General features: G+C 38.9%; 1 protein-coding gene across 1 annotated transcript in view; it reads left to right on the forward strand.

Moving 5' to 3' along the window:
* LOC124170820 (serine palmitoyltransferase 1) overlaps positions 1–13,591 on the forward strand; it is a 49,206-nt gene that overhangs the window by 20,190 nt on the left and 15,425 nt on the right. Inside the window, exons 6-7 of the mRNA XM_046549795.1 lie at positions 4,737–4,866; positions 4,961–5,158. Coding sequence (XP_046405751.1) covers positions 4,737–4,866; positions 4,961–5,158 — 328 coding nt within the window. The remainder of the gene's footprint in view (positions 1–4,736; positions 4,867–4,960; positions 5,159–13,591) is intronic.

Below are 13,591 nucleotides of genomic sequence, written 5' to 3' on the forward strand. Positions count from 1 at the left end.
ATTTTTGAGCAGATAGTGACGTCGGTGAATTCTTTACTTAGCCTACCTGTACTTTTATCGGAGGCAGCCATTCAATTGGTTATTACTAAAAGAAAAGCCATGGGACCTTATATCACAGTTAGTGTACTAGGAAAATAAGCGTTAGAAAGGTTGCAAAAGACAACATCAAGGAAGTCAACAATTTGACCAAACCAAATTTCATTCTTCCTTGAAAAAAAAAGTTTGATCTCAAGCAAGCTCGCCATCTTCTCTCGTTGTAATTAATAAATTTCATTTTCACAAAATTGACGAGTCCAAGTTTTGCCTCCTCGTCTCCATTGGAAATCCAATCCTCCAATGGAAAACAACTCACTCGAAATTCGTTCAAATTCATTCTTTGAGAGTCCAGGTATTTCCCATTTATCTTTATATCCATCAAATTTTTAAAAACGGAAACTAGAAATTGAAATAAATGAAGCCCATTGTACCAGCTCAATAGTCCTTTTTTCTGTGGTTGTCAGGAATTAAAGAATTACTGAGTCACAAGATTAAAAGTTATCAAAACACTAGAACTTCCTTGCAAGATCACTACAAATCATGAAAACTGTAGCCAACAGAAGAATTGTCAATTAGTGGTGGGCATGTGTTCACATTGATAGAAAAGGAGTAACTGGAGAGTACGAAAATATTTTGACCGGAACTTGAAAGGGTTAAAAAAGAGGAGTAATCGCTACCCATGGGAAACCTGGTCTCCCCATGATAACTTGGAGGGTTGGTATGGTTGAACTCTGGAAAGAGAAATTTGATTGGTAAAATTTTGTGTGCAAATGCATTCTAGTGGCGGACCTGCAATCAGACGTATCCAAGTGGAAGCGGATGGAGGTTAAAAACTACATCTGTTAACACGTGCAGCAAGAGAGAACAAACCACCTCAAGCATAGCGATAAAGAAAAGTTGGATGGTGCACCAATGTAAGATTGCAAAATGTCCCAATTTAGGACCCCTCCCAACTTCCCTTGGGTCCAGCACGTGTTCGGGTAATGGGTCTCCTGCCAGTTTGAATTGGAAGAAGGGAATCCAGTAGTGGGTTTTCCCAATAGTAGTCCTTGTAGCCTGTCGTCTTTACATCAAAGGATTGCCAAAATGCAATTAGAGTCGTTCTGAGAAGCAAATATTTTATATCGAAAAAAGAGGAAAATATTTTCCTTCCCCTCTCCCAGCATCGCAACTGCGCTTAACATCGAACCCCAAAATTATTTTATTGTTCTATATAGGGAGTTTGGATTGTAATAGAGTTGAAAATACTGTATAAAATTTTAAACTTTTTGTAATTCTTGTCATTTAGACATAGGAAGACACATTTTACCACGTGTCTACACTGTGCAAATGCCCATGTATTGACGCTCACGTGTACGGCGGATAGACTCAAAAATCGTTGATATTCCTTAACTTGCAAAAACTTGCAGCTGATTTTTTTTAGTAATACCTTTATAATACTGTACTTTCTTTTCACCAATTTACATTTCCACCAAAATCGACATAACTTTTTTTATAACTGAACATTTATGAGAATTTTTGCGAAAAAAATGACTCCTCTTTACTTACCCCCTACAGCAATCGTCAATATCGCTAAAAGGTTGATATCTAGATATTATTATAGTATAATGTCTGTTTTATGATAGTACGAAGTTATTGGGGATCGGGTTGATGTGGTGGCTAGAGTGTTGGCTTCCCACTCCGTGGGCTTGGGTTCAAATCCTGGCGGTGGCAGAGAATTTTCGGAGGCTACCTGATCCCTGCTTGAAATGTTGTGTGGAGGAAATTCCTAGCGCAACACTTCGTTCGTCTGAAGGGACGTTAAGGTCCCCTTGGCGCCTTTCACCACTAATTCGGACGCCAGGTTTCTGTCCACCCTTCATCTCCTTCCCCCCCCTCTTGGCACAAATGACTTTAGCTGTCGGTCGCCTCCTCCTCCAAATACCATACCATACTACGAAGTTAATTTTATAATATTATTGTTGATGTAAATCCGAAAATAAATTTAAAATACGTAATTTTCGAAAGAAATGGAAGAGGCACATTTCCTTAAGAAATAGCGCCACATTAATGCAATATATAAGCTAACAATTTTTTTTATTTAAGTAAGCATGAATTGTGATTCCCCAGACGTTTTACTGCATAACTTACACAGTGAAAGCGAATTTCAAGAAAGTTGAAAAAAACGATTTTTGTCCGCATTTTTCCAGATCCGGACCACTATGCGCCGGGTCGTGGTCCCCCCCCCCCACCTTTCCCCCTCCCAAACATATCATCCTGGCCACGCCCCTGCATGGAATACATTGAGTTCTCCTTATTTCATTTAAAATTGTCCACTCAATGAAAGATAGATAATTTTATAAGTATATTATTGTATCAAATTGCATCTGCGGAACCTGCGACACAATTAGCAATGTTTGTATCAGCGTTGATGTCACGCGCGGGGAGGTGCAGAAACAGCCGACCGCGCAGCGAGGGGAAGGAGGGGGCAGCAGAATTGCCTAGAAGAGGGGATGAGACGGAGGAGCGCGCACCCGGCGTCTATGAGGCGGGGCAATTGGCGAGGGGTCGAGGGAGTCTAAGACGAATACGTCAGGTCTTCGGTATTTTGTGGCGTTGTTGTCTCCAAAGCGTAGCCGGGAGAGCCATGTGCTGCACGCAGTCGGCATTTCCAGACCGTCTCTTCTTGCTTGAGAGTGCTCACGGTAAGCTTGATTCTTTGAAAATTGTGCTGTTTGGACAATGTTGAATATTGATATAGCCTTTTTGTTAGTGGAAAGCTTTGTGTCAATCAATTAGAGATGGAAAAATCTTAAATACCGTCAGAAGTGCGTCGCGTCTGATGTCATCCTTTATTTCAATCTCGTGCATGTCATCCAATTTCCGAAAGCTATTGAGGTATCATCAGCCAAGCAAGTCACTTGCTTAGCATTTGCACTACAGAAAATGATAATTGAAGCAGGTAGGAAGAAAAAGGTCAGTTTATGAAATAGGGTGGGGATGACGTGTCCATTGTTCTCGTGTGTATTGAAATTTTCTTTCAAAGTTAATGATTCATGGTCTGTTTGGTCTCCGTAAGAAAAAAAATACAGGAAAATCATGGGCTGATGAAGGGCCGAGGGGGGTTTTATGAAATCTGCGGCGTAGTTACTTATGACGTGGTTATTATTCTACGGCAGGGGTCTTCAACAGTTTTAATTCAAGGGCCACAATGCTCCACGTCACGCATCACCGCATCAATGAAATAAGAAAACAATTTAGAGCTGTAACTAGAAAGCTTTGTGTCAATCAATTTGAGCTTGAAATTTCTTAAATATCGTCAGAAGTGCGTCGCGTTTGATGTCATCCTTTTTTGAATCTCGTGCATGTCATCCAATTTCCGAAAGCTATTGAGGCATCATCAGCCAAGCAAGTCACTTGTTTCGTATTTGCAGTGCAGAAAGTGATAATTGGAGCAGGTAGGAAGAAAATGGTCAGTTTATGAAATAAAGTGGGGATGAGGCACGTGTCCATTGTTATCATGTGTCTTGATATTTTCTTTCAAAGCTACTGATTCATGGTCTGTGTGGTCGCCGTACGGAAAAAAATACAGAAGAAGCATGGGCTGATGAAGGGCCGAGGATGGTTTTGTGAAATCTGCGGCATAGTTACTTTTGACGTGGTTATTATTCTACGGCACGGGTCTTCACCATTTTTAATTCAAGGGCCACAGTGCGCCACGTCACTTATCACCACACCAATTAAATAAGATGACTATTTCAAAGTGCAATAATCTTTATTGGTTAAAAAGTTTAGTCAATCAATGCAAATTTTGACGAGTGTGTCGATGTATATTTTATATTATGTAGGGCGATACAGTATTGTCTTTAGCCTCTCGGGACCGCAAGAAATTAACCGGCGGGCAGCGCGTTGAAGACCCTTTTTCTACGGCGTTGACTAATAGATTCTCCAGTTGGTTGTTCAATCTCCGTGGAAGAGTCACACCATGTGCCTGTCCTATTTTGCCTCAAAATTTTCCACCGTTGGAATTGTTTCATAGCCTCTACGAGAGCTCATAACAAAATGGTTAATGAGTGGGACAAGCATCGCAGTGCAACGGCCCATGCGGGGAGAAGATCTATACATTTTCACATCCCTCTAATGGGATGCTGCATTCACTGAAGAATTAATTTAAAATTCTGATCCAGATTCGATTACTTCAGCGACTTTATATCTGAAGTATCCGGTGAAGGGTGTCTCCGGATATTTGGATCCTAGGTATCCTCTCCAATCATCCCTAATTAATACGCAATTAATGCCAGCACAATGTTATTCATCTGTGAAATAACACCGTTATGAAAGAAAGTAAGTAAAGGCGTGAATGTGAGAATTGATGGGCGTCATCCTTCACCTTCGGGTAAAACGAGTGCTCGACGTAGAAATTGATTGAACAGGGATTATGGAGGACTCTTTCAACCGATCTTCCACAGTACATGGAGATTTTGGCTAGTGCAAAATTGTAATCATATAAATGAGTTGTGTCTGTTTTCTCTAATTGCTGTGACCATTTAGTGACTTAACTCTCATCCAAATGTGCTACTATATAAACAAACACTAATGAATGTGTGGATATCGTTTCATATTTACTGCTATCTAGCTTTAATTTTTCAATGATTACTTTGCGTTAGTAACAATTTAGCCATTTTTTAAATGATCGATTGCATTTTCTATTTTTTTTCCAGTGATGAATATGTCAACTTTGCTATTCAAAAAGGTTTGGATGCATCCCGGAGTACTATTAGATTTTTCAAGCATAATGATATGGAAGACTTGGAAAGACTGCTGGAGGATCAGGCTAGACAAGATATTTTGGTAGTTATATCATGCTATTGCTAAAGTGTTTGGTATGATTTTTCACACGTATTTGTGATTGGCATCTTATAATGATAATTATTTTTACCAACAGAAACCAAAGAAGGCCAAGGTCACCCGCAGATTTTTAGTGGTGGAAGGGATATACATGAATACAGGGAATATTGCACCTTTGCCTAAGTTAATTGAACTGCGAAAGAAGTACAAACTACGCATATTTATCGATGAGAGTCTATCATTGGGAACATTGGGAAGGACTGGAAGAGGAATTACAGAATACTTCAATATTCCAGTAAGTTAAATTTTTTAATTTTTCATTTTATGTACTGTATGAAGGGAATGAGTACTATCCATATCCCATGGTAAATTTTTTAATCTGATTTTTGTGAAAATTTTCTGGGCTTTCTCAATGGACGTGTTTTATGGATGAGGCCAAATTTTATGAATTGATGGGTAATGGAAGACACGTGATTTCATAGGTCGCATTAGTCTCTGCCTAGTCTCACCTATTATGCTATCAAATTTTGAATACTTCATAACAGTATCGCATTCAATCTGCTGCAAAATTTGACATTTAGTGTGGCTATTTTTCAAGGAAGTTGGGCTGTGGTCTTCGAGACTGCGGTCATTGTATACATTTTTTACTGTGAACCCAGTAATGCAGTTTCACACACCTCATTGGAACAGCCGAACAGATGGGTTGCTATTGCACAAATGCAGTGAAACCTCTCTTAAATGAAACTCAAGGGACTGAAATTTTGCCATTTTGTTAATTGGGAGTGGGTTCCCCGGAGGCGATTGGCACGTTGCATCATCCCAGGGGCATGAAAATTTAACCTGGATCTGGGATTTTCAAGCTTTAGTTTACATTTAAAGTAAATTATTGAAAATTTAGCATAATTTTCAGTGTTCCATTGCCCGCGATTCATAAATTTTTCGATGTGAAGTGTGATGTTGTAGAATATAAATTTTCTGGATTTTTAAAATGTCATTTCTCAAATGTGGGTTATATTTAAATATATAATGTTTGTACAGGCGGTCCTCGACTTTCGTACACTCGACTTTCGTACACTCGACTTTCGTACAATTCGCACTTTCGTACGTTCAAAATTGACACCTTTTACTTGACTTTCGTACGCTAAATTCGGACTTTCGGACGTTGGTCTGTAATATTTTTAAAATTTCCGCGATGTTTAATGCGCATCCCGACATTCAATTGTTTCAAATGGCAGTACATGCGAACAATACGAACGTATATAATGAAGGGAAGGTAGTTGACTCTAATTTAGGTGATTTATTTGGGAGAGAGACTACCTGCTATAGGCTCCTTTATCAAGAGAAAAAGAAAGCCTTCATTGAAGATATTTTTCAAAAGAAGTTGACTATACATCATCAAATAGCTTTCAATAAAACTAGTAAGATCTTCTTTCTAATTGTATTCTTTCGTTTGAGTGCTGTTTAATTCATGTAAACCTTCAGCAACGATATAACACGAAATATCACCCGAATTCCGTTTGTCTTTTGTCTTTTTTGAATAACATGCGAAATATACGCGATCACGAATGTCACCTGCCAAATGTCGAATTTTGGTGTAAAAATTAAAAGGTATCCAGAGTGCGGGTTCAACAACTACATTTTGTTATGCTTCATGATATGTCCTTTTATTTAAAGTGGACGTAATAAGTAGAATGTCAACTTAAACGCCAAGAGGAAGTTTCACTCGATAGCCAACGGAGTTCTTGTTTTTTAAGCTTTTATTTGCATTTTCTGCGTATTTTCGAAAGAAATTAGATGATTTGAGGAGTTTTATTAACATATTATTAAAATTAAGTCAATTGTAAAGAATTCCTTGAAAAAAAAAAGGTTTTAGTACGTATATTCCGCTCTTTTGGAACGTAACCCCTAATTAGTATGGAAGTCAATGGTTCGACTTTCGTACATTCGACTTTCGTACAAGTTTTCGGGAACGCATTGTGTACGAAAGTCGGGGACCGCCTGTATTAAAAACTCTTCAAATACACATCAAGAAAAATGATGTTAAATTTATGTGAAGTTTTTGTCAGGAGTGTTATGAAATTACAGAGCCACACACAATTGACACAATAAGTGGATTTGTTGAAGGTACATTTTATTTTTACAATGATATTTTTACATGGCAAAAATTTACAACAGTTGAAAATGTAGTTCCCTAATTTTAGTAAATACATAGAATAAATACATATTTGAAAAATATTCTCACAACATATAAGAGTGTATCATAGTATAAAATTTAATGAAATGTGAATCAATTTGTTTCTAATTAACTAAAGTTTGATTTAAATTTGAATGCCGGCATATACATACCATTTTGAGTGGTAAGCAGAAAAGCAATATTTGTCCATATTACATGTATCACATGCAGAGCGGTTGACGGAAGCACAATATTCTCCAACACAGCGATGACATATTTTATTTAGTATAACAGGGACTAAATGATCATTAGCATCGTTACATATTTCATTGTCTGCCTCTGTTGAAAATGAAGTAGTATGGCGGCTATACTTGTGTTCGCGTCGATATATGGCCAGTTATGTTTGCGCTATTACACGCCTGAACTCTAATTGTTACATGCAAGGACCAGATTTCCGATTGTGAACAGATTGTGAACAGCTACATCCAAAAGCCAAGAAAAAATATTCCATCACCACCAACAAAAGGGATTGACTTCTGCCAAATGAATTGCATGCAAGGATGAATACCGAAATGCGCATTCATTCTTTCTTGTCGGGCATCGTATTGTCTGCTCAATGAAGGCATTTACTTATCACAAGGAACTTATTCCTTTGCTTGGCTACGGCAACTATTGAGTTGTGGATATCCCCAGAATCATCCCAGGAGCATTTCTTGCATGGAACCCTGTTAAAACCCCACCACTGTAGTATAATTATCTGATTCTTCCATGAGAAAAAAAGTTTCATGCAAAAATACCATTTCAAAAATTTCTAGACACGATTTTTTCCTCAATTCAGGAAGATCTGTTTTGGGGAATAACCTATATCTTACAAAGTGACCTTCTCGTCGCCAATTGGCTGCTAATTTTTTTTTTAAACTTTTTTCTGTTGGATAAGTGATGTAAGCTTCATTGACTTGATGTGGTGTAAGTTTCACGCATAAGCAACAGCATTTAGGTCGATGTTCACTACACTAAGCGTTAATAATTGTGCCACGTTTAAGTTCTTCTCGTGTACTGTGCTCAAGAACACCAATTATGGCTCAATATTCAATTTACTCGCAACATCATATAAAAAGCTTCATTCTTCTGGAGTCATGGTGACCAACTCATAAATGCTCATAAATTGGACGTACAGTTAGTCATCTTCCTTGGCACATTCGATTCATAAATTTTCAGAGGCACGGGCATTCAAAAATTTCAAATTTCTAATTTGGCACCTTCCCATTTGGCCGTTGCTACGCGGTGTGACGTTGGGGAATTCTCACTGTGGGCAAAATATGAACAAAGTGTCATAGATTCCGGAGTGAATATAGGAACTGTTCAGCATTTTGCCCATTCTTCGTCACCGCAGGGAGCTATATTTTTGGCTCCATATGCACCACAACCCCAGGTAGATCAGTTCGTCACGATAGTGAGTCAGTGCGTAAGTGTGTTGCAGTGTTGCATTTCTCAGGATAACCGTACTCCTCGATGCCTTACATACAGTCCGGCCGGCGAGAGTTGTCCGATGACGGCACAATACGAGGGGTGGATAACCCTTCGCCAGCATGATATATAGCCAATCGCTATCCTCTGAACGCAGCTTACACTCTCGCCTAGTCATACAACGTTGTCAAATGCATAAGAAGCGCCGAAATAAGCCTGATCCACCAAAACAAGTGATTCTTCCCCTGGGTGCTTCACGCTCGTCGTCCCTTCCCTTTCTTCACGGAGCCCTTTGTAGGCGTTTCCCTTTCTTACCTGGCAGCCGTGCCCCCTAACCTGAACTAGACCATTCCGCCTGTCATCGGGCAACTCTCGGTGGCCGGACTGTGGGTTTATTAACTTTGGAAAAAGGTCTTGGAACACATCTAGTTTGTATACCAGAATTACTGCATTCGGGAAGATATCAACCCTTGATTGCATCATGCCGCATTCTTCTGTTGAGAAACTGAAACGAATTTTCCTGTTTACATATATTTCCACGTGGTTTAATCGCGTGTATAATACACTTTTTTCAATGATTCCTGAAACAAACGTTCGTACGAACTTTGTTATTACGAACCTCAGATTTTTTGGTCTCGTGATCTTCGTAATAACGAGAGTCTACTGCATTTCATCATGTCGCATGCTTTATAATTGGTTTTCAAAAATTTGCATGCAGCGTAGCTATGAGTGCAAAGTGATCCATTTATTCTCAATAGTTGAATTAGAGTACATACACTCATGAGGTTTACTCAGAAAAGTTATGAAATCAATGGATGTTGTCATAATGAATATAAATTTATGTTAACAGCCCCAATTATAGTTTTATTGCCATGAAATTCAGATTGCTCCACCATGCAACGCAAGTGGTGGCTTTCGTCGACCGATTAAAATGGGCAGCGGGTGGCAGCATTTCTAGAAGTGAAATCAAGAAAATTCTATTGCAATAGTTGTTAGTGTTGCTGTGAGACAAGACTTGCGCCAGTCTCGTCTCAGTCTCGTTTTCTGCACTCTGGTATCATTTCTAGTCTCGTCTCGTGAACCCCAGTCTCGTCTCGGACAAGACTCGTCTCATCTCCTTAACTCCAAAATAAATTTAGCACCATGAAAAGCCATTTCTATTGTGTACTTAATCGCGAAATCGGTACCACGGTAACGGAACCATGAAATAGGAAAGCCATTAATATAAATTTTAAATATATCCTGATCCAGACACCAATTATGTCAATTCTTGTAAAATTATTGATTTTATTGATACTCAATGAATAAACTCGTGGCATAAAACGAAAAATTTCTACAAAGGGAATATAGACACAAATTTACTACAGAAAAATCAACAGAAGGCTTAACAATATAAATGTGAAAATAGTGTTAACCCCTCAAGTGCTTCGGGCATTTAATTGAATCCTATCCTAGTGGCCGGATGCAATTTTGATGACCTCACCTTTTTTAGTATGCTATCATTCAATAGTTAATAACTTTCATGACATATGATCATTATCGTCGAAAATTTTTGTAAACATGTGTTATATAATGTGCTACTCTATGATAATTTTTCAAGCAATTTTAATACAGATTTATTGTTTTATGTATCTTGTTCTCTAAACTAAGGAATACATTTTTGGTTTTCAAAGATTTAAGATTAGTTTAGATTAAGCTGTGAGATCTCTAACATTCAATGCATTTGTTTATAATTACATGATATATTTCAGTGATATGGGGTTGAAAATTTCATGACCAATTGGATATTTTTGATAGGATTACCCGTTTTACCTACTTGAAAAATTATAACTTCACCCATTTCTTTGAATTTGTTCTATTATTACTGAATCATTTCATATAAGTACTTACGTTCTGTTGTTACTAACGTCAAGATGGAAATATTCAAATGACTTTACCTTAGTAATTCTGCTTTGTGTGACATGATAGGAAGCAATTCAAGCATAAGCCCACTGCACATTGTTCACACCATAACGCGCTTTCTCTTCTTTTCCCGTGATTGGCACCAAATGCGCACCTCCATTGGGGGTTTTCTCTCCAGCAGCACGAATTCCCCTTAGGTAATGTCTTTCGGTGAGTCCTGGTACTAAGTTGTCTACGGAGTGACAGCCATGACCAAACCACAGAATAAGGAGCTATGGCATTTTCGTAGGTCCCTATTCTGTCCAAACTGTCTGTATGGAGTTGCATGTTTAAAAAATATTACTTCAACCAAATCCATGCGAAGTGATAATAGGGCCAATTTTTTTATCGTGTTTTACCTGTGAATAACATATGAATTTAGTACTGCAACATTAAACAGTCACCAAAATAACTTCATACACCTCTTATTATGGAATTTTCTTTCCATTAAGTATGAGAGAATGCTGAGTAGTTAATGGCAATATTACACCAGTGGAAATTTCTGGATTATAGTCTATGTCAAAAAACAATGGGAAACTTCTCATGCGCGAAAAAAACTCTGTTCTGACATTCTATACTCTAATGGTGAAGTAATACAAAACACAAACCCAATTACTTACCTCAATGAAGCGAATTATTGTTGTCAGCCACTCGGAGAGAACTTGTGAATAAAGATTAAGATAATGCAAAAAAGGCGTAAAATATTTTAAACTAAATTTATTCATTGCAATTTTTCCAGTTTAAAATAGGTAGCAAAGATGACTGACGTGTCTTTCCACTCAAGTCCTTCACCGCTGCATCTTCAACTTTTCTAAATGTGCTCATAACATTTTCTGACAGGCCCGTGCATAATGTAAACTTCTCAATAGAGTCCAATGCTGCACAGATTGAAGCAGAGTTTGGACACTCAGTCTCAGGTCCATCATCATTATTGGCACCTCAGGCATGTTGATTGGGTGATTCATCGTCACGGGTTATTAAATTTGAATCTGCCCCAAAAAATAATTAATCAACACTTAAATGTTATTATTTTTTGAGAGTTCCCACCAGAACTCACGAATTTCACTATCACTCTCTGTCAAGGGGTTGCAGGTTTGGCCGTTGACAGTAAACCAGGCTTTTGAAAAACACTTGGTTATGGTGACTGATCTCACAAACTTCCATGCTTCGTAAAGCCACTGCATTGCCTGCAAAATAGTCCACTTCAGATTTCGCCGATCACTCTTATCCATGTAGCACACCAAAAACTCCACCAACATGCGATGGTAATGCCGCTTCACTGCAGAAATTATCCCTTGGTCTAAGGGTTCTTCAATGTTGTGGGCTGTGCAGCGATCGAGGAAGAGCACTATTTTTCTATTTTTTCCTCCCATGCCTGCATCAGCACCCACCAACCACCGCCGACATAATGCTGCCGTCATCCAAGAATTGGATCTAGGAAGAGCACTATTTTTCTATTTTTTCCTCCCATGTGTGCATCAACACCCGCCAACCATCACCGAAAAAATGTTGCCGTCATCCAAGAATTTTTAGGATTTCCATAGGGGCAGGGATCACTTTAACCCTTTTAAAATATTGGAGTTTAGTGAATTTCCCCACCACAAACAGAGGCAACTTCTCCGAGCCGCCGCTGTTGGTGCAGAGGATTACCGTGAACTGTTCCTTACTCATTTTTCCCCTGTGGCATGCCTCTCCCTTTACTGCCAGAGTGCGGTCAGGAATCAAATAGGGTAGTTTCCTTCATCAAGGAAAACGAAAGGCATTGATTGTGATTCGTTACCCACCATTAGTGCATTCATAATAAACATATTATTTGGTTTTAAAAATACTGGTTTAGATGAATGGCAATGGTCAATTTTATCCTCATTTGAAAAAGGCCAGATTGGCACCCATGCGATGCCACTCCACGTGATGTCACAGGGACCTAGTTTTTACACGAGAGGATAGGAGTTTTACATCATCTGAGATCACCAATGCATGCATGAGGCACAGAGCTCAGGGAAACATGTCTTAATAATCACATATTAAAGCTGGCTAAGGTCGGAAAGTTTCCTTCGTTTGATAAGGTATTAATAATCCTTATTTAAGTCAAGCACTACCAGCTAGCAGGGTACTCTGCTACCTGCTGGCATCCTGCGTCGTACCAGCGCTCGAAGCCTTGCCCCAAGGTCGCCTCACTTGCAGCAGCGGGAACCAGAGCGACGTTACATGGTGTTTTCCCAGCATTCATACCTAGCCGTCGTGTTTTCGTGCGCTTGAAAATGTTCGCTTTTCATTTAATCGCGAAAATAGATATCGTCATTTAAAAATCTAAAAGCGTGAAATACGTACTCCAGGAGTAGTAATCTTTTGATTTAGGCAATAAATAAATAATAGGAAACCACCCTATTATAAAAAAACCTGCTTCATCTGTGTTAAATATGTATTTTCAACTCTCCACGACTTCAGGATTTACAGAGGCTTCCTCCCCACAAATCTTCAATGATGTCAGGTTCCATCGTCTTTAAAATTTTTTGAGGCACCCATTGGATGCTGTGAAGCTATCCATTCCCAACTTCAGGGCCTCCATTCGAGCTTGTTCCTGCAAGATGGGTCCTCAAATGGGAATCATTCTCACCCATGCCCAAGAAAGCCAATTGAAAACAGCTTGGTCGAGGTCCTCATGAACGTTAGTTGTTAGACATTTTTGATTAGCTCAAATATCTATCCCTAACGAAAGGTTTTCTAGAATTTTGCCAACTTTATGTTTTTCGTTGCCCCAGTTAAATATAACGGTGAAATAAGCCGCTAAAAATCCTCCTGTACGAAAATTTTGGCTTCCAAGGTGATCCAAAAAAGATAGTCGTACTTCTAGTATGGACGTAAGTCGATGGTGATTCAGCTTGATGGTAATAGCAGCATGCGTTGTCTTATTCCTCGGGCTAACCCCACAGCTGTGGGACGAATTGGGGCGAGGGAAAATTTACTTGCGTGGTGCGCGCTTATCAGAACTGACTCAACTTGTATCTCATTGTCAATTGGTTGAAATGAAACATGGTTGGAACTTGAAGAGCTATTACCTTAACTATGCTAGGAGGCAAGTGTTTATTTTTAATGGAATGGGAGTTAATGCCCTCGGAGAATAACTCGCGTCGTCAATCGTCATGT

The sequence above is a fragment of the Ischnura elegans genome, chromosome X, assembly GCF_921293095.1.
Source record: "Ischnura elegans chromosome X, ioIscEleg1.1, whole genome shotgun sequence".
NCBI classification, from domain to species: domain Eukaryota; kingdom Metazoa; phylum Arthropoda; class Insecta; order Odonata; family Coenagrionidae; genus Ischnura; species Ischnura elegans.